This window comes from Oppia nitens, unplaced genomic scaffold (genome assembly GCF_028296485.1).
Source record: "Oppia nitens isolate AA-2021 unplaced genomic scaffold, nextdenovo-longstitch-racon4-pilon3 scaffold1_pilon_pilon_pilon, whole genome shotgun sequence".
NCBI lineage: Eukaryota > Metazoa > Arthropoda > Arachnida > Sarcoptiformes > Oppiidae > Oppia > Oppia nitens.
In genome coordinates, this window is record NW_026533199.1 from 6,087,609 (window position 1) to 6,110,874 (window position 23,266).

At 20.0% G+C, this 23,266-nt stretch overlaps 1 protein-coding gene across 1 annotated transcript; it reads right to left on the minus strand.

Annotated features, from left to right (window-relative positions):
• Positions 1 to 984: 984 nt before the first annotated feature.
• Positions 985 to 23,266, minus strand: LOC128952018 (carbonic anhydrase-related protein 10-like). The gene is made up of 12 exons (XM_054297341.1): positions 23,227 to 23,266; positions 16,943 to 16,990; positions 6,296 to 6,431; positions 5,950 to 6,193; positions 5,798 to 5,893; positions 5,667 to 5,733; positions 5,450 to 5,580; positions 4,542 to 4,565; positions 3,037 to 3,064; positions 2,425 to 2,528; positions 1,908 to 1,953; positions 985 to 1,032 (listed from the first exon to the last, which is right to left on the minus strand). Exons 2-12 carry the CDS (start codon positions 16,986 to 16,988, stop codon positions 1,004 to 1,006), a joined length of 951 nt encoding a protein of 316 aa, XP_054153316.1. The 5' UTR covers positions 16,989 to 16,990; positions 23,227 to 23,266; the 3' UTR covers positions 985 to 1,003.

The following is a 23,266-nucleotide window of genomic DNA, read 5'->3' on the forward strand; positions in this document are numbered from 1 at the left end:
GTTATTATATGTATTATCTGTTTATTATATTCATTATATATATATATATATATATATATATATATATATCTCATAGAGTTATGGTTTAGTAATAGTCAATGATTATTGTTTTAATGTTGATTATTAAATTGATTTACTGTTTTATAATTAATTCAATTTACATATTAGTTAAATTAAATTTATTTTAAGTTAATGATATTATTTTGTAGATATGAATAATGATACAAAATTTAAATGGAAATTACAAATGCTTACTATAAACTAAAGCATTTTGTATATTTATTACAATATAATCATAATTCATTAAATCTTTTTACAAATCTTTCATATTTTGTTTATTATCTATATTTTGTAATTTCTTATAGATTCTCTAAATAAATGAAAACAAAGTGATTGATGGATTATTAACTAAAATTGGGTTTAAATGATTTAATTTGTTAGTTGTATTGTATTTAATTAACATATTTAATTATTATATAGTTAAGGAATCATTTTTATTATTAATACAATACATACCGTATATCATATTATTGTCTAATGTTAAAAACCATTGCTATTTGTATAATAGTTTAGTTGCTTAAACATAAAGTTAATCATAGAATAAATAAAGTTTAACTTAAAATTAAATTTGTTTTATTATAAAATATAACTTTATAACTGTTTTTATTTTATAATTTTTATATTTTAATATTAATATTAATATTAATTTTAAAATAAATTAAATATAAATTATAATAATAAAAATAATAGAATTGGTAAATTATAATTTATTGAAATTAGGTTGTATTTATAGCTTACACTATATAAAGATTTAAAAAACAATACTTATTAAATAATTGATAAATCAAAGTACTATAGTATGAATTAAATATTTGTAAAAAGTAATAAATATAATAACAAAACAATTAGAGGCACATCCCTTAAGAGGGATTCATATATCGAGCTCTTCTCAAACCAAAGATGTTTGTTTGATATAAGGGTATTGTTGGCCATCCGTCACATGTTATCCAGTGTTACGAAAATTTTTGTTCACTATTTAAATAAATAATATAAATTATTTATAATAAAAAACATTTTTGAGTTCAGATAGAGAATTTCAATATTTAAAAATATATCATAGTTTATAATCTGTTATAATAGTTAACAATTTAATAGTACATAAAATTAAATAAATACTATTGATAACCACTAAAATTTTATTGAATTTTTAATCTTTTATTACAAAAATAAGTCATCTTATTTAATATATTAGTTATATTACTTAGTTATATTAATATAATGTATATATAGTTTAGCTGTCTTATAAATTTGAATTTTTAAAATGTAAAAATTCGTATTGATATATAAAAATTGCATTATCTTGGATGAATATTTTAGATAATTTTAATTAGATAAATTTTAATATGTATTTAATGTATTTTTAATTATATATCTCTATCTATCAATTTGTTGTACATTTATTATAAAAATAACCTTATATATATATATATATATTAAATAATTTTAATCATTTTAGTTTACAATATTATAAATGTAAAATTAAAAACAATTACATAAACATTTAGATTCAATTGATGTAAACTTAATTTTAAATTGTTTATAATGTGTTAAAATTGATATTTGCTGAACTTCATTTCAATTATGAAACTAAATTACAATATTTAATTGTGTATACATACAACATATACCAATTTATTTTACGTGTAATATAAATAATTAAATTATTAGTTTAATTTAATCAAATAGATATCAAAAGTATTCAACAACAAAATAAAAATACTAACTAAAATAATATATTGACTATAACGGGAATAAGTGATATATACTGTTATATGGATTGAATCATTAGATAATGTTTTGGTGAATACTATATGTATGTGATATGTATTGACAATAATGATATATACCTTCATAATGCATATTCCTCTTCATGGTTGGACAAACACTCGATGCCTATAATATTACAAATAATATTTGTTATAAACCTTACTGTAAGTCATATTCAATCATTGGATACTAAGCATAAAACTCCTTAAATAAGCAAAAAATGTTTTTTTACGATTAATTTTATTTATTATAATGATATGAACTAACATAACATACAGTATTTAAAAGAAACGTTGTGTGTATTCGTTAGCTTATAGTTATAAATATCAATAATATTGAAGTGAGACTTAAGAGATGAGAGCATATTTTATGCATCGCTTATAAAGCGATTGAAATGTCTATCCGTTTGTTATAAAATACTGTATAATATAATGTAAACAGAGCTTTGTATCGACACATCAATCAATTTAATGCATTTCTTTACTCACACTTCAAAAAAACTATTTTATAAAAAAAAAGTTTTGCATTTAAATTGACACCAACTTTGGAAAATATGCAAAATAATTGGCACAACCGGTGAAAACATACAATACATACCTGTTCTCGTTTGAAGTCAATGTTGGTTCGCACGACCCGTTCATTTAAAGGCTGAATCGGACGATAATTGTTTCCGAGCGGAGCTTTCGGCAGTTCGGCTTCTCCTTCACAACATTTTATAACATAAATACATACATTTTAAACATTTTCAATATGTTTTTCATAATATTATGTCTTATTTATTTTTTATATATATTTTATTTTACTAATATTTTACTGATATAAGAATCAATAAAATCAATAAAATTTTATAAGTTTAGTAATATTAGTTACATCTATAAAAAATAATAATAATAATTATAAATAAAAATAAAAAATTATTTAAATTTATTTATTAACTTTTCATATATAATTTATTAAAAAATAATTGTATTTCAATAACTTTATAAAAAATCATTTGTTGTTGATTAACTTTAATTGACATTAATGGTTATCCATAACACAGGTATACACTGTACGAGTTTCTTAACATATATCTGTCCTCTTAAGGACTGTGTTATGGGTGACAATTGTTATCAATTTTAAGATAAACAACAAAAAGGTTTTTATAATGTAAAATAAAATAAACAGAACATAAAAACAATTTATTTATTAGCAACAAAACAATATTACCTTGCATCAATTTCCTCAATGCATATAACTGTAAAAAAATTAAATTATATTATTTAAATAAATACATAATCAATTGAGTAATATTGTTGCAAACTATTTTAGCAATCATAAATTTGCTTTTTACATATCAATAGATATTACATTTTTGAATTTATATTGATATCAAAACATAAACAAGTTTTTATTTTATTTTTAAATTCACTATTTTTAAACAACTATTATTTTTTACAAAATAAAAATAAGTATATACTGTAAAAACTGTATAAAATAAAAAAAATCAATTGTAATAAATTTTAGATAATTTAAATGTAAAAATAAAAATTTTTATTACATTTACTGTTTCTTATCAAAAATAAAAAAATAGTATAAACATATAGATATATGATAATATTTGTATAAAATTTTTTGATACTTGATTATATTTGTAAACTTTATAAACAAGTTTATCAACACTTTTTTAGATTTTCAAATATTATGTATTGAATGCCTGAAGCACTTTTGATTTTTAACATTTTATCAAAAATATTCAATCGATTTTCGTTTTTATTTTGTCACTCAATATGACTTATGATACAAAAGATTTGAACTCTTTCTGAAAGAATATTCTTTATTTTACTCTTTCTTTATATCAATAATAAAAACTAACATATATTATGAACAAATACTATACTATATTCCGTTGATATTTATGTAAAATCATGTTTTTTATAAACTAGTTTTCAATATTCATGATATAAATATCAATAAAGTATTATATTTATAGTTAATATGAAATATAATGTAGTACATCAATATCAATAAAAGTTATAAAATAATTTGAAAAATCATCTACGGTTTCATATAAATTATTTTAAAACTATTAAATCTAATGAAATTTATTTATAAAATATTTTTTAATATTAATATAAGTTTAAATAATCTTAACTTTATGTAGCATTCAAATATTTATATGTTTGGTTATTATTATTAATGAATATTACTATGGTATCTTATTATCTGATAAATTGTACATCCCATTAAATATATCTAAAATAGTATTTAGATATTTAAATGCAAAATCTATCATTTATATAAAAATCTACCCATTATTAGCATATGGTATACGATATATAGATTTTTATAGTTGAGACACACCCGACCCGAATTAACTTCATTAATAATTATTTACGTTAACAACTTTATTCTAGTAGTAAAATCAAACATAAAATATTTAAAATATATTGATTTATTTGTACTAATTCGTCAAAAAGTAATTTTACGTCTATTTATTTTTAAATTGTATATTTAAATTAACAATATCATAAAAATTTAAGATGTATATTTTAACATTTTTTAAATATATGAATTTTTAAATATTTATCATTTTTATGGATTTGAATAATATGAAATAATACAATATTTCTCAAAATTTAAGTTTAATTCTGATAATAAAAAACAAAAATTTCAACTAAGGTTAAGAATAAATTTATGTAAACATATAGTATATAAACAACAATATAACTTACCTGTTGTCTGGTTATGAAGAGTGGCTGAAATGTAATTAACAGATTGTCATTACTTGTATTACAAAAATTAAGTTATAATATCTGAATTATTACTGTTAATTTTATGTATAAATATATTAATGACTTAAATATCTTTCAAAATACAAATTAGTTTTGTCAAATAGCAGTAAATACTGTATACAGTGTATTATGTAGTTTATATAAATTGATTTTTTTCTAAATTATTATATATAACAAAATCATTAGAATATTAAATATGCTAACAATATGTGTATAAATAATAAAATTTTAGTTAAATGTAAATTTAAAAGTAAATTTTTTTTTATGTAAATAGACATATTTTAGGCATAAAATAGAATTAGAATTATTTTTTAAAAAATAATTTTATTTCTTCTTTACAATATATTTTAATAAATGTGTTATTTTATTGTATAATTTACATTTTTATGCTATATTTTCAAGTATCATAATCTTAATTATCTTTATCTTTTAGCATATATTAATATAATAATTAAAATAACAATTAAAATAATAATAATAAACACTTTTAATAATAGTAAGCAAATATTAAGACATTTGTATATAAGTTATTAACAAACAAATAGCATTTAATGTAATGCAATTGAGATGTTTGAATGGGCGGAAACTAACCATTTTTGGCAAATGTGTGTCAAATGCAGACAATCACACTTTCAATCATTAATTTACTTTAACTTAAGTCTAAGCTAATAATAATTACTTAATATTCAATAATTACTACTTAGAATTATACTTATGTAATATAAAAATTAAGTAAAAATTCAAAACATTTACATAATTACAACACAAGATTTAAACTTAAAATCAACAAAATTTAACAAAATGATAATAACTAAATATAAAATAATAAGTGAAATAATGAAACAAACCTTATTGATGACAATCCAAGTGACCACTTCAGCGCACGACGGCATCGTAAGTGAGCCCTCATATGTCATATAGAAGCGATCGTCAGGAACTAAGTCTCTTATACTTAAAGACTTGAGGGTTATATTTTGACCTATAATCACAATAATTTCAAGTTTTGTAATTAAATAAATAAATATATCTATAAATAAATTTATATAATAAATGTTGTTATGTTACCTCTATATCTAATATGTTGCAATTGAGATATTAATGATTTTAATTCATCAGAGCTGGTGTCTCCAACCTAAACATTATTGGATTATAATTACTAAATAATATAAAATATTGTAAAAAATATTATTAAAAACCTGAATTAATAAAGCAATCGCAACCAAACCGTTTGGCTTTGTTGAGGCTTCGCTCATATTTTGATATAAATCTGAATTATATCCCAGAATTTGAAGCTAATGTCAAAATAAATTACTTAATGTTTTAAGAGAAGCTAAACTTTGGGAAATACCTCGCCTGGGAATGTAAGGCCTGCTATCATATGTTCGGAGCCAAATGTATCGGTACGACCAAAATGAAGGTGTAGTGAATCAAAACTATAGGAATAAGAGAGGGGTCCGCCACTCATGTTGATTGTTGTCACAATTGAGGATGGATTCAATGAATTGATTGAATTAAATAATTCAATTTCATCTGAATTACTGTTTATATGGAAGACAACACTGTGGCCGTTGTTTTCTAAAACACCGTTTACTCTAATTTTGCAATTTATAACAAATATAACAAATAGTCATAGTTTTGTATATTAATTAATTATTTAATAAATAATCACAACTCAATAACAATTAATAACTAACCTATTTTTACCAATATGTATTGGTCTCAAATTTGGATCATATAATAAAAGATTTGGCTTTATATCAATAGGTGACTGTCGATGACCTTTACTACACAAATGCCAATCGGGATTTAATATACCCCAAAATTCTGGTCCTATTTTTATATATAAACGGTTTGTTAGTATTTGAATAATTAATAATTTAAAGAAAAAAAAATTTATATACTAATAATAAATTTAAATATAATAGTTTTGGCTATTATGATATTTAGAAATACAAATTTATTGAGTAATTCAGTATTATCATATAACAGTTTGAATTAAATAAAAATATAGTTTAATATAAAGTATAACAATTTATATTTAAGTATTATTATAAATTTGATATACACTAAATGCTATAAAATAAAAAATATGTTACAATTACTGTACATAAAAACACAATAATAATTCCTATTATAATTGATCATTGGTTTATCGATTTCTTTAACAGTATCAGAGATTGTAATAACATAGTAATCGTTTGTAATATAAAACTTGATTGTAGTGTATATGGGTTTTCACTTATATTTTGTATTAAATGACAGATTATTCCCGTGAGATCAATATGATTGTGAGGTCACTGTGACTTCAAATATCATTGTCTCCTTCATCTCATCTTATATTTAGAGCACTTATATTGACTTCGAGTTATAAAAAGATTGGAAACTAATTTACTTTAATGTAGTCTTTGTTTGACTTTAATATACTATTCAGACTGTTATATGACTTCATAAATAAGGTTTTTACCATTTCTTCAACTTAATTAAACATTTCTTTTATCTATTTGTTAGTAAACGACTAATTTACTGATAATCAAAATATTATTTTATGGATGAGATGTTATACTAATAGTTGTCAAATAGTTTATTGCATACACAGCAATGCTATTGCTTAGTATTATATGAGTCAACCCATTTAATGTAATAACCAAAAGTTTGATTATATAACTAACTTAATGATAAAATAATACACTGTTTATTAATTACTGATTTTATTTCATCATTAAATATTAATATTATAAAATTTTTATTTGAGATTCAAGATGTAAAAATTGTTTATTACAAATAAACATTTTATATTAATTTCTATTAAAAATCTTAAATATTAATTATTATATAAATAATTTGTTATGATACTGTGAACAATAATATATATATATACATATGTATATATAATAATTATTATTTAGATTATTGAATAGTGTAGGCATAAAAATATTAAAAACAATTTTATAAAATATATAATGTATAAACAGATATAAACATTTAAAGTATTTGTTAACAATAGTAATGTAATAAACAGACAAATGCATAACAAACTGGTAATTTGTATTTTGAGCTTAAAGTCCATCGGGAATATCAAGCGAGTGTGTGATAACATACGTTTGGTTATAATATATAATTGCTATTATAATTGCTATTAAGTTTTATTAAAGTAGTCACATAAATATATTGCTATATTTATGATCTAAAAATTTAAAATGCATTTTATGATTATACAGTAAATTAAACAATTTATAAAATATTATTTGTAAAATTTTTACAGCAATATAAATTAAAATAATTTGTATATCTATATAATATTACTGTCAATGAAAGTTTGATTAATACTATACATATTCATAGAGTGTTTATTCAAAATCTTTTACTTAAGTAAAAAAGATTTATAAAGTTTGACTGCTTTTTGTGAACACATTAGACTAAATTAATAGTAAATAATATGATTGAAAAGCTTTACTTTATGTTATGATCCATATTTTGATGATTGAGTCAATACAAAATATTTCATTGCTAGTAATGCAAGCGTTTATAGTATTTATAGTATTTATATTGGTTTTTGTAATTTCATTGTTATTTCCTCCCAATTCATACAAGTTTTGTTCGCTTATAAATTCAGTTCAAATCGATTCACATTATGATTGTATGATTATATAGACCATTGAATTGGTATTCATAGAGCATTGAATAATATCAAGCATTTAGTGCCAAACTCTATGACTGTCTCCCAGTGCAGTGTAGTTACAAGTGTGCAAATTATGCCACAGCTTACAGTGCTTACAGTGGCACTAATAGTAGCACAACTCCGGTGCTCAACACAGCTATTGCAGATGTTTAGTAATGTTACAGTCAGTACCGGTAATGCATCAGATGCTATATATTGATTACAATCACAGTTTATATATATTTTAAACTTATCTAAATATTCAATATATATTATGAATGTGTGTTAGCCTATTGTATACTCAATTCTCATTTATTTACTATTTTTATATTGAAAACTTAGATTATTTTCATTCATATGAACTTATCTTTAAAGTTTAAACGTTGTCAAGCTTTTACTATAATATATATCAATATAAGTATTAAAGTTATCGATTAGATACTCATTTTATTCATCTCTCGTATTATAAAATATTTGCATATTTATTCACATTTCATAAATAATATTTTATATTATACAATATGACGACATTAATCCGATTTTCAATCAAAATTCATATTTGATATCATAAGACATTCAATGACAACTAAAATGTATCGTTATTTAAATTTTATTTTTCACTCAAGTTTCAAATCAATTGTAGCAATATTTTTAACTTTTTACCACGAAAATTGTTTTATTTAATTTTATTTAACTTTATAAAAAATGCTTAAATAATAATGCAAAAAATTATATCAATTTTTTGTAATCAAATGAAACTATACTAAAAAATAAAGTAATTACAGTATAATATTTAATAATTTAATATAATAATATATAACTTTCTAAAATAAAAAATAATTAACAATATATTGTATTATATAAATCAAAAATGCAACAATTGATAATTTAGAGTAAAATCTATGAAATGATGATATGGTTGGTTGGGTATTGGTTATCGGGTGATGACTACATATAATGATGAGATAGTACTCAAGCAGTGCTCAGTTGACTCATTCATGTGATCATCTCTGGGGAAATTAGGTGAGAGATCAAGGCGTTTGCCTCTTGGGCTTAAAATACAAGTCATCACATCATTGACTCGTGTAATATACAGTCTCTTATATCAATATGAGACATAAGCTTATGTTTGGACAAATATAACATTGTTTACATGTGTGCAGACCATTACATTATATCAAACGACAAAATAACATTTTTTTATCATTTTCACTATTTTTTTGTCTCAAACCAACTCTATGTCTAAAAATATAATCCGGAAGCCAAATGTCACTCAAAGATCGATAATATTTTTAATACAATAAATATCTAATAAAAACTCAATAGTATATAGAATTTTGTATATAAAACATTAAATATGATTTATTAATCTATTGCAATATATATACTCTAAAGTATTCATTTTGTCATTAATTATTTAATTTTTATATTTTCTTAACATTATAATTTAATTGTTTACTTATTATACTTTCAATAATATAATTTCTCATCTTTTAGTATATAAACTTTCAGAAATATTTTATATTTTCTACTTAAAATGATTTATAAAGCAATTTAATTGAAAAATATCTAAAATTTTCTTTTTATTTAAAATTGCTAAAATTATTGACATTTTGTCTATTTGTTTGATTAAATGTTTTTGAGAACTCATACAAAAATGACTTTTGTGGACATAAAATAACTTTTCAATAAATTTGATTGTAATATAAAGTGAAGAATAATAACAGTTTTTGTCCGTTGATTACTTTAAACACGCATTCATTTTGCTTTTGTTTGATTTATGAAAGCACTATAAATATTGTTAACACAAATATTTATTAAAATAAAAATATTTCAAACATTTTTCAATACATAACATTAAATGGCTTTTATTTATTTTTTATATATAAGAATAGCTTTTTTAAGCAAAATGTTAGTTATAAATAATAACTAACATTTTGCTTAAAAAATTAAATTTAAATTTTAGATTTAGTTTTAAATTTTGTCTAAATCAGTATATATTTTTCAATAGGTTTTTAATCATTTTATATCAAATAACTTAATGAATAGTTTGGTTTTACATAACTTTTATTAGAAGTTTTATGTTTAATATACAAATAACCAATTTAATAATGTAAAATATATTTTATTAAATAAATAAATAGTAATTATTTCTGTGTCTATATTAATATTACTAGTAAATTGCATAATATATATCATATTATCTATTAATTAAATCATTGTTTCTAATAAAAATCACTTTGAGTTAACTTAATTATTTATAAATTTATTTATAAAAAATAGTTGTTTCTAATAAGAATCTGTTTATATAATATAAATTCAATAAAACAAATATAATTTATAATGCTATTTTTTAATAATAAGCTTACTTAAGTAATTTAAATGATTTAGCTTTAAATAATATAAACTAATAAAATGTATCTTAAAATCGATAAAATAGATATCATTCATAAAAATATTTATTAATAAACATTAAGTTTTTACGAAAGATGTACAGTATGTGATAATTTGATAGAAAAATAATTTTTAATTTTTCCAAAAGTCATTTTGAATAAGTAATAAACAACATATTGTCATAAATATTATTTTATGCGAACATATTGTATGAAATCTATAGATATTTGCATTAAATAAGAAAAATATATAAATTCTAAATTATTTTTAGAGCTATAATTTATTATATATATATATATTTATTAAAATTTATTTATAGCTATAATGGTATAAATTTACTGTATAACAGTTTTTTATATTTAATATTTATGCTATATATACGGTAAATATACAGTAATAATAACGTTATTTATAAGTATTATTAAGTAAATTAAAAGATAAATTTTATTTACAATGTTTGTCACAATGTTTGTCTCTACAAACTTGCGGTATATTTATGGATATTTGTTTAGAGTATATAGACTTGATTGCATCATCTTGTGGTCAACTGATGATAATATCTTTTGTTTTAATAGCCATAAGTTAAATCATAAATCATAGATGAGAGCAACAAGAGAGAGAGAGAGAGAGAGAGAGAGAGAGAAAGAGAGAGAGAGAGAGAGAGGTAAAGATAGAGAAATTGTCTTAATTATGTCAGGGTTGTCCCCTCTTACCCCCTAAGATCATCATTTTTAGGTCCACCTCTGACCTAAAGCTGACAAGTTATGGGATTCCCAACTAATTTTCGGCGCCCAAAGATTTTTACACCTTTCCCTATAACCCTTGAGATGGAAAATCTTTTGCAACTATGATTTATTGCTATCTCTTACAGTATTAGAATATGTGTAAAATATGTTTAAAGTGACTGTTTTTATTAATTTATATTTGTAACACAAATTCATATTTATAATACTGTATATACATTTTGTTAATAAAGCTTAAATATTGTAATATGCAAAATAACTTAGTTGTTTAATTTTCTAATTTATAAATATTGTAATATTGCATACTATAATTAATTTTGTAATTTTAATCACTATACTGTAATTATGTGATATAATTTTTGTCATGCCATAGACATTTAAATAAATTATTAACATTAACGCCTTTATATTGATATAGAAATAACACTTATGACAAAATTATTTAAATGCCAGTCATATTAAACTTAGCATTTTTAACGACTATAGAAAAAATTATTATATATTGCCTAATAAAGAATTGCTGTAAAATTCAATTTATGTTTTACACATATTAAAAAATAAACCAAGTATTAAAAAATATATAAATCATATATAAGCTAATCATTTCAAAAATACTATATTAAATATTATACTGTAAATACAATATATTATATATATATATATATATATATATATATATATATATAATGGTAAATAAATAATATTATTATATCATAGTAACAAAATATAATGACTCCATTCATTCAATCATATCTTATAAGTTTGTAAATATTGTACGATTTGAGACAGAAACTGATTTATTCAAAACCACCATTAAATACATAATTTATTACTGTGGCTAGTAAATTTCGAGACAGAATCTTTGTATTAAGTTTTTCTAAAATAATTCGAATATTAGAATGTTTTATATTTTTGTTTTAATGTACATATTTTCTATGATTATCACTTATCAAAATAATAGTAGTTTAATATCTTTGTCTAAAAAGTTTTTGGAATTATTTACAAAAATATTTGATAAATGACATTTTAAAACAGTAATCTTTTTTGATATTTTTATGTTTAAAATAAAAATAAATTTAAACAAAAAAATATTAATTTTAAAGAGTAATATTTGATGTTTATTTTTTAGTAAAAATCAGTAAGTTTATCAAATGCTTACAATTTTTAATAAATAATTTTATCTAAAATTAGGTCTAAATTTGTCTTCCAAAATAGCACAATTTTAATTTGTAATAATGTTTGGTATTTTCGTCAATAATAAAAAATTATTTTATTATTTTCTTAAAAGCAGGCAACATAATATAATATTTAATCATTTTAAAAAATTTATTAGAAAAATATAATTTTAATAAATAACAAAAACATTTTAAAATTTATTTTCGTTTTTTAGAAATAAGTATAAATTGTATTTTTTTTTGTAATTTTTCATAAATAATTCTTTAATTGTCAGAAATCTAATAAAATAAAAATACTTTTATTATTTTATCAGGATTAATAGTTTTTCTTAGATTTTATAAATTATACAATTCTAAAAATTGAGGTTACTAATTTTGTAGCATTATAAAACTTTAATTATTATACTATATATATTAACAATAATAATGAATATCTCTACTATTTAATACCATAAAAAAATAATTTTTAATTATTAAACCGAATGCAGAAAAATCTATTAAGTTTTCATATTACAATTTGTCTCGAAATATATTTGCCACAGTAATATATCAAACTTTGACTAAATACAATATATAGTATATATGTAGCATATATATCATATAACAATATACAGTATATATATTAATAGTATAAAGTATATATATATATAGCAATTTGTATACACTATATGTATATCTTTATAAATGTAATACCTGTATAAATATATTCAATATACAGATATCTATTATAATAAAAGACTTTTTATATATTATAATGTACAGTATATGCGATAAATCACATCATTAAATAAATGAATATTCTAGTAATTTGTGTATAGTTTATATATGAGCACAACTGGTACACCCAAACAGATATTTAGTATATTATATTGAAATTGATATATTGAATGCCGGCTGAGTTTAGCAACAAATGCTTTTTATAATATATTTCAAATGAAATGGTCTCCTGTTTTGATTCATTCTTCATGCGATCAAAATGTTTGAGTCTTTTATTATCCGTTTAAGTCATTATTGAAGATATGGTTTATAGTGACTGACAGTGAATACAATGGCTTTCTATATAATCTCAATGAATGACTGAATGAATGATAAATTGTAAACTTAAAGAATATTCTAATAAATTAGTCATATGAGAGACACTGACGATATTATATACAATATATTCTATAAAAGGATTACAAGGTTTCAAAAAACTTTAAAAATTCATTTTACTCGACAAAAGATTAAAAGACTCAAACACTCAATTAATAATTGCTTCTTATATAACATTTTTAATAGCATTTCTTCTCTTTTTTATTGTTAATCTATATATAAAAATGCTTAAAACCTATTTAAGTAAAATAAAAATAAAAGTTCATTTATCTTTTTATCATGTCCAATTTTTAGAAATATTTCAATAATAATGATTTAAATTTAGCATTTTATAACTGCAAACTAATATTATCATAACAAACATATGTAATTGTAAACTATTTTGTAAACTTTAAATTAAATTAATTCAATTAACAAAATAAATTTTTAATCAAACAAATATTCAATTATGTTACCGTAACTTATGTTGTATAGTACTTGAGATTAACTGCCTTTTAAACTTTTATATAAAGTTGTTTTAAATTAAAAAAAATAAATTGATAGTTAAAGTGTCTAATTTAAAAAGTTTATTTTTAATAGATACTAATTATATATCATTTAATGTAAATTATTAATTTAAAATAAATTTTTTAATTAAATTAAATTACTCATTTATTTTTATTTGTAAATGCTCATATGCTTTAAATGTTTATAATATAATGTATTTTTAAATTCAAAAATTTTAATATTTCTTTATTGAGAAATCAGTAAAATATCGATAAAATAGTCAAATTTATTCTTACAAATACCTAAAAATTAATTTATATTATCAAACTTATTAAATATATAAATAAATTTACTATTTGTGCAAAAATTTGTTAAATTATGTACTGCTGTAGCAAAAAGTAACTTTGTTTCTAACAAAAGCAAATAATTATTTCATAACGTATATAATATAACTTATTTTATTTGACAATATAGATAAAGTACATGTTTAATTAATTTTATTAAATATGAGATATTATTATTGATAATTCTGAAAATATTTATAAATTTAATTTTGAAATATACTGTTTAGATAATAAAATATTTGTGTTAGACTTTATGTAATATTAGTGATAAACAAAAATTCTTATTTTTCAAAACTTAACAAATATTTCTAGTAATTTTTGATAAGTATCTCCTATGGGTTTAACTTAAAAATTAGTATTAAAAACATTAAAAATTAACCAAAATTAATTTATTAAACTAAAAACTGAATAAATAATTTAAATAGTGGTTAAAATTAATTACTTTTCAACTTCATTAATAAAAATTGACTGCTGGCCAAAAAATATATTTACTATAATATATAGTGGTATTTTACTTTGTTTGGGTTATTATACTATAATTTAAAACACTAATACATTTAGATAAATTAGTAACAACTTAACTAATTAAAACACTAAAATACGCAATAAATACTAACAAAATTTGTATGTTTACAAAAAACAATATTGTATAATAAATTAAATAATAAGATAAAAAAAGTTTATTATTAAAAATATAATTACATTTTTTATTTGTTTGAATTATATATTGTTTGCATATTTCTATGATTTATTAATTATAATTGATTATTATTTCTATTTTCTAATATTTATTATATTTTAATTAACTATATTATACATTTATAAAAAAGATCATTTGTAAATAAATTTTGGTAATGAAATTTCAGAAATAAAATTCATAAATAGTTTTTAAAAATTTATATTTTGCAGACACGATAATAATATTGTTTATATTTAATATACAGTACAATAACAATAATAATAATAATTTATTAAACAAAATAATGCAATAAGTTTTAAAATTTATTGACTTTTTTTTGTGTGACAAGAGTATCATTTTTATAACCAAAATATATAATAAATGTTTGTTTTGCATTTGTAAAATTTATGGTAAGTCTAATAAATAATAAAATTTTTCGTGACTATATTTTTCCAAATTTATTCCATTAATTCTAAATAATTTTATTTATGTCAAGTGATTTGATTATTTATTTGATAATAGTTTCATTATTAATCATATGGTATTTTATTTGATATTACTATATAATTATATTGTATACTGTACATACATTGTATACATTGTCAAATATATACTTTACAATCATTGACAAAATAGATAGGACTGGTTTTTACATTAAAAATATCAAGTTACAAAGTTGCTCAATAGTTTTTAGTTGTTATAATTAAAGTAAACAATTTTAATTTTTCCTTAACAATCTGTAAAAATATCTAAATAATATAAAAATAAAATAATTTTTTTAAATAATTAATCTAAAATTTTGATTCTATAATTAAAATTATTTAGAGTTTAACACGTTTTTATACATTTTAATTATAAAATTAAAGTTTAATATACCTATTATTTTGCATATAATTACCCTCACATATCGGTGCCAAGTAATAGTTAAACCAAGTAAACCATTATAATTGTTTGAAAATTTATTGTTTTAAAGAGCTGTAAATTTTCATTGATCTATCAATAGTTTGTATGAATTGATAATGTTATAAGAAATACCAGTTTTAACTATTTTGTCAACAATTTTATTATACATAATATTAATACATAAAATATGTTTTATTTTAGTCTCATTACATAAACTATAAAAATATTTAGATATTAGTAACTTAATGTTATTATAAAATATATCAACAAATAATACACACATGGTTTGAGTAAATAGTAATCATCTATTTATTTATTCATTATTATTATTATACTGTGTATACTTAAATTAGTTAATGCAAAAAATTGTTTTGTTTTTATATTTATACAGTATTTTACTTAATATATAGTAAATTCCAAAATATTTTTATTTTTTCATTTACTTATTCTTAAAGAAAACTAAAGAATATTTTTATAGAAAATAAGATTTTGATAGAAAAATTCAATTTTATTTTGAATTTATTATTTTAATTTATTTTTGGAGCCCTTATGGATACTTGAGGGTAATGTTAGTAATGTATATCATATACAATATAAATTTATATTTATATTATGTACTTTCATTAGGTAATCTTTAAAAGATCTTTTTTGAGTTAATATGATATATAAAATTAATTTAGTTTAAATAAAATCTATTAGAAAATAATGTGATATTACTTTATACACAATAAGCTTTACATATAAAATATTTATTTAATATTAAATATAAAAATAGTCAGAAAAATTTAATTTTAGTTAAAAATAAAAGTATTAAAGTTAAGTAATAGTATAGTAAAATGTAATATAGTATTTGTAGTCATTATTTACCTGATATGCCATCAAAAGTCCACCAGAAATTCCAATCAGCGCTCATTTCTATTGAATTAAAGCAAAAATTGATGAGAAAAACAGTGAATTTGTGGCCATTTATAGACATTTAAGACATTTCAATGCATTTCAATGCTTTTACTGGCTTTTGATTCAACAAAGACAGTGAATCCGATAAGTCTTAAATTGGTTGACAACAATAAGGGCTATATGTTTAAGAGCCATATATTATGTGCGGTCAACTCAAGTATCAGTACATCAGTACCTTTTGTTTGCTTATAAGACATTTCTAGACATTACAACATTTGCCTATTATTTGGTCCTATATTTGTCACCTGTTTTCCTAAAAAGCATTCATTCAATGTCTTTAGTCAACAATAAAACTAAAGATTAATCACTTTAACAATCAATTGCTATTGAAATCTATAAATAACATGTGACTAAAAATTGTTTTATTTTACATTAAATGTTAAATACATTTATAAATATTTTACTATTTCTAATTAACTTTTATAGTTAAAGTAAAGTAATAAGTTATGTTATAAAAATGCTTTTATTTACATCACATAAAGTCATCTAAATAGTGATGTAATATACATATCGGCTATAAGTACATACAGTAAAACATTATAACATTTGTATAGTATATAATGTAGTAATTTTTAGTATCATATAGTTATACTACATGTCGTGTGTTTACATAGATATAAATTTATGTTTTTATGTTATATGAACTGGTAGTGCAAATGTTAGGTGCAATGAATTTTACATTACATTCACGAAACAGTTAATTCAAGTAATATTTGCTTAGACTTGTTATGGCATACAAGCCGTTATCACATTTAATTAAAACACTAATTGTAGTCTACATATAGTTTGCCAACAGTTAAGTTACACTAAACTTAGCAATTAATTCCTTAGCTCTATATTAATGTATCCAAAGTGTCATCGATTGCTTTATATGCACAACACATCATATCTGTGACTCATTAATTCAAATTCAATTTAAATTAATTAAAACATAAGCTTATATTTCATTAACAATAACTTTTTACCTTATAATTAGTTAATTTCCAATAATTATTTAATTCAAACAAGTATTTATGAAGTATTATATGTACTATATTATAGCTTTAATATTTGCATTCAATGCAATAAGTGAATTCAATAAAATAGTTTTTTATTTAGTCTTATTTTATGTAATTTTACGTAAATACAATTTTGTAATCAATTAATTTATAATTTTATATACTGTATAGTGTTTTTAAACTAGTGTTTGTTTGTATTATATTTAGGTTTAAATTATGTTTATAAGCAAAACTGATAAAACTTAATTAATGTAAATTTCCTCTAACATTATAATTACAAACGGAATTTAGAGAGAAAGTCTAAACAAATTAATGTTTTGTATATACACTGTATATACTGTACTAATATTGCCAGTCAAGTGATATAAATCTACTAATATTTTTGATATAAAAATGCAATTATGTTTTAATTTTAAAAAATTATAATGCATAATGCAATACTATTCTAAAACAAATTTATTAAGTAATTTAAATAAAATATTTAATAATTAACTCTGATTTAATACAGACGGTAATTACAGCAATTCTATGTATAGTCTATACTCTATACCACTACATCATATATTATACAAATATACTATACAAATAATGTATTACAGTTTATATTTTTATTATTTATACTATAAATTAAATATATTCATAAGTTATATTATATAACTTGTTTATGTATATAATCTTATATATATATTTATATATACAGGTATTATTGTGTATATTGTATACATGTATTATTGATGAATTTATATATTATCGATTACTGATAATAATTTTTTAGTATTACAATACTTTGCATTTTACATTTACACAATTATGAAACTAATATTAATTAAAATAGAGATCTTTACTATTTATTAATTAACACTTAATTATAAACTAAAACTATTTATTTAATTGTACAAAATTATATTTGTTATTAGCAATATATATTAAAGCTAAAACATGTTACAAATAATTGATTGATATAGAGTTACAATTTCATTGTATACTTGTTTGTTGACTAATCTTTAGATGGCTTCAAGTAATATAAAGTTTTATAACAATAACTATAGCATTATTTTTTATTTTTACCAAATTTTTATTTTTTCAAAGTTTTGCAGCATTTGTTGACAAAAACAGACAAAAGTTTCGAATTCTTTGAAATGGTTTACTATTTTGTAAAATATATTAATATATGTAAAGTTAACACATTTCAGGAACTAAAATTAAAATTGTCAACAATTAGCTGATAGAAACTGTCAAAATCTATATCAGAAATTTAAAACATTTTTTATACCAGTATATAAATATTAAAGCATATATATATATATGTTTATTAATTTACATAAATTCATTGTGCAGATTATCAATAAAATAGGTTACTATTGGCATATTTAAATAATAACTTTATCTTTAACATCTTTTATAATATTTTTTCAACTGATTATTTTAAATACGTTCAAATACGTTTTTAAAAAATTATTAATCAAGTTTATAGTAATGTTTTTATATTTAGTTTTTTATTTTTAAGTGTTAATTTTGATGTATTTGTTAATTGTAAAATTATTTAATTTTTTGATAATTTTTGGGAGTTTTGTATAAAAAAGCTTAAATTATAGAAAAAGCTAAATTATATTTAGTAAAAATCTAAACAGTAGAGCATTTAAGTCTAAATATTATAGTTAATTTATTTGTAAAAAATTTAAATTTTCCAATATTTGTTTGGTATAATTTTATAGTAAACTTTACATTTAGTGCGCTTATACTAACAAACAATTTTCAGAAATATAAAGTATTTTTGATAATAAAATTAGTTTTTAGCAAAAAACAAATCATTTAACACATATACCTATTTAATGATACTGTAGTTGAATGTAGAAAATGAATTTATTGAACAAAACTGTGTTGTAATGAACATAAGGTTTTGTACAATAAATAATAAGTGAAATGATGTGCTTTACTATTGTCTAAATGTTTTACAAGTAAGAGTTGAATGCATTTGTGATTGTATTGTAAATAGTTAAGCACAACATTACTCGCTATTATATGTTATATGTATTAATGTATTAACATTACTATAAAATAACTGCAAAATATCCATTAGTAGGAAACGGAACACAACTTAAATAATATACAGAAGAGAAATACTATTGTTTTGGAGAGTAAATGCATTTCACTGTTATATTGCAATGAAATCAGTTATCTTTTGCACATTTCATTGTAGACTTCACTACTATTCGCTGTTAATTAAACGATAAATAGTATTCAAAGAATAGCATCATTTCTTCGTCGTTACATTATTCGCATATACAGAATATACAGAATATACAGAGTATACAGAATATACAGAATATACAGAATATACAGAATATACAGAATATACAGAATATACAGAATATACAGAATATACAGAATATACAGAATATACAGAATATACAGAATATACAGAATATACAGAATATACAGAATATACAGAATATACAGAATATACAGAATATATATATAATGTACAGAATATATTTAATTTTTTAATTTACCTACTTTTACTGTTTAGTACTCTAATTATTATCTATAACATATATTGATAGTTATATGATTCAATGACTTATCAGTTAATTACTACTACTACTAATATAATTGTATTTAGTTTAACATATATTACTGTATTTATATGAAATATCACTCACTATAATATCAAATTATGAGTAAATATAAGATATMAAACTAAAGCTTTTGTTTAGACTTTTAGAGACGCAAACTGTGAGATATAATATCACTAAAACTATTATCAATTTTGAGAGCATTCATTCAGTGGTTGTCTCCTAAAGTTTTAATAGATTTTCTTTTCATCAAAAAACCAAAATAGGATAAAACTGTTATATTTTGACAAAAATGAAATCATAAGATGAAACAATACAATATCATTTACTTTCACCAATAATTCAACTCAACTATATATAAATTTTATATATTATATACTATATATATGTGCTATATATAAGATCTAAGATATAAGATATTGACAACAATTGTTTTCAACTGCTAATACTTTTGCAATAAAGTGTTTCATAACTTTGTTATTTAATTGACAACACAATAAAAATAAGTTGAATGCATGTAAGATTGCTTAACTGATTTTATATATTAATATACAATACACTACTTAAATTAAATATAAACTAAATTGTTAATTAACATATATATTATATAATACAAGATTATYAAAATAAATTTTTATATATTTTMTATATTCAAAACTATTTATTGTATTTATACTATAAATTTTTAACTTAGTATTTATAAAATAAATATATTTTTACTAATTTTAGATTGTATTAATACAGTAAATGCATTAAAAATTATATTCAAACTAAAATATTATTTTTATTTATTTTGTTTAATTTGATTAATATAAAGCAGTGGCACATATGTTGCATAATCTTAGATAATCATAATAATACTAATAATATTTTTATGTATTTTTATGTAAAACATGATTTAAATGTTATTATTATCCTAAGATTAAGAATAAAATATAAATTATAATAATATATTTATCTATAAACATAAGTATGTTTAATGAGTATTTCATATTTTTAGCATAATTTTGATATAAGTTTACTTTGAATCCATTGTTTGTTTCGCATGTTTTATATGCTAACGAAGTCACGCAAACACTACTTGAAAAGAAATATAGAAACCAAGAGATTGAGAGTCTCTGGAAATGTGCTACTCTTGAGATGTACTCATTCACATGCATTCAAATGTTTGCATCACTATATCGCACATTGGCTTTGATAAGGGATCAACATATTTATCTATAAATCTATATATTATATGTGTTATACATTATATCATCAAAAATATTTCAGTCGTAATATTGTATTATTATATAATAAAATACTCTGAAGTATGCACTATATATTCACAATATATTGTATATACCGTATGTCTAATTTAGTGTTTACTTGTTTGAAGCAAATCATATGAGGAATGGGTTGTATGAAAGCATTGGAGACAAAAATATATAGAGAGTGTATACAAATGTGTATTACAACGATATTTTGAAATATATATACAATATATACAATATTATACATCTATAGACAACAAGAATCGATATATCATTACACGCTATAAAGGGTCAAAATGTGCTCTGAGTTTCACTGAACCAAATATTAACCACAACTCAGTACTCAATATATACTATACTCTAACTGTATATATCATACTTTTGAGAGCGACTCAACTCAAAGGGACATTATTTACGGCTCACTTAACACCAAATTGGCTCAACTGATGCCACTGATGGCCGCACTTGATGTCCACACTGCCACCAATGCAACCAATCTCTAAGCATATCTCCTCTTAAGTGTTAAATCCAAATCTTTTATTAGTWTCAATATTATATCAAAATTTTCTTTGTTATTTTAACATTTCTAATAATACTTATTATATACTTTATATACTACGATATATATTTATTTAATTGAATCTTTATTTTATTAGTATATTTATTTATGTTTAAATAATTTTTAAGMGCACTTAAGAGCAAATAAATTGAAAAAACATTTTATTTAGTTAATAACTATTTCTGTAACTGCTAATGTTAAATAAATCATAAAGCGTTATTAAATAGCTTTATTAAATTGTATTTATTAAACTTATTAGCAACTTATACATCAAAGTTTTATGCTTAATAATTTTAAGACAATAAAAATTGTCAGTCAATTTATTGATTTAAAATTGATATATTGATGTGTTTTATATTATAACAGTTTATTCTATCAGCTGTTTAAAAATATAATTTATTTATAGTGAATAAATAATTCAGTATTTTTTAGATAATATTATTTTTATATATCGACATTTTTAAAATAAAAAACTTATATTGTAAAATATTACTTATATTAAAATTTAATTAATATCAAATTTGAATATAATATATAGTAGACAGGATTCATACTATCTTTTTTGTTACAAAATATTCAACTTATAAAATAATTAATTTAATATCACACAGTGTATACTAGTTTTTCTAGTTTTTTGCCCAATTATTGTCAACTATGTAAATTAAACATTTTAATTAACTGGCATTTCAGTTTATATAGATAAAATTAAACTTTATTAATATATTTTTATAAAGTTTAAAAATATCTAAAAATTAAATTGTAAATCATAGATAAATAAATGGAAATAAAATTATTTGTTTTTACTTACTTGGAAATAAAATAATTAAAATTATAAAGAATAAAGTTTT

What these genes read in the sequence shown, in the direction of transcription:
- LOC128952018 (XM_054297341.1), bottom strand. Translation starts at nt 16,988, where the DNA reads ATGAGCGCTGATTGGAATTTCTGGTGGACTTTTGATGGCATATCAG. An exon ending in TTGACTTCAAACGAGAACAG is followed by an intron (nt 1,954 to 2,424) that starts GTATGTATTGTA and finishes GTAATATTATAG; the next exon opens with GCATCGAGTGTTTGTCCAAC. An exon ending in GAGGAATATGCATTATGAAG is followed by an intron (nt 1,033 to 1,907) that starts GTATATATCATT and finishes TTATTTAAATAG; the next exon opens with TGAACAAAAATTTTCGTAAC.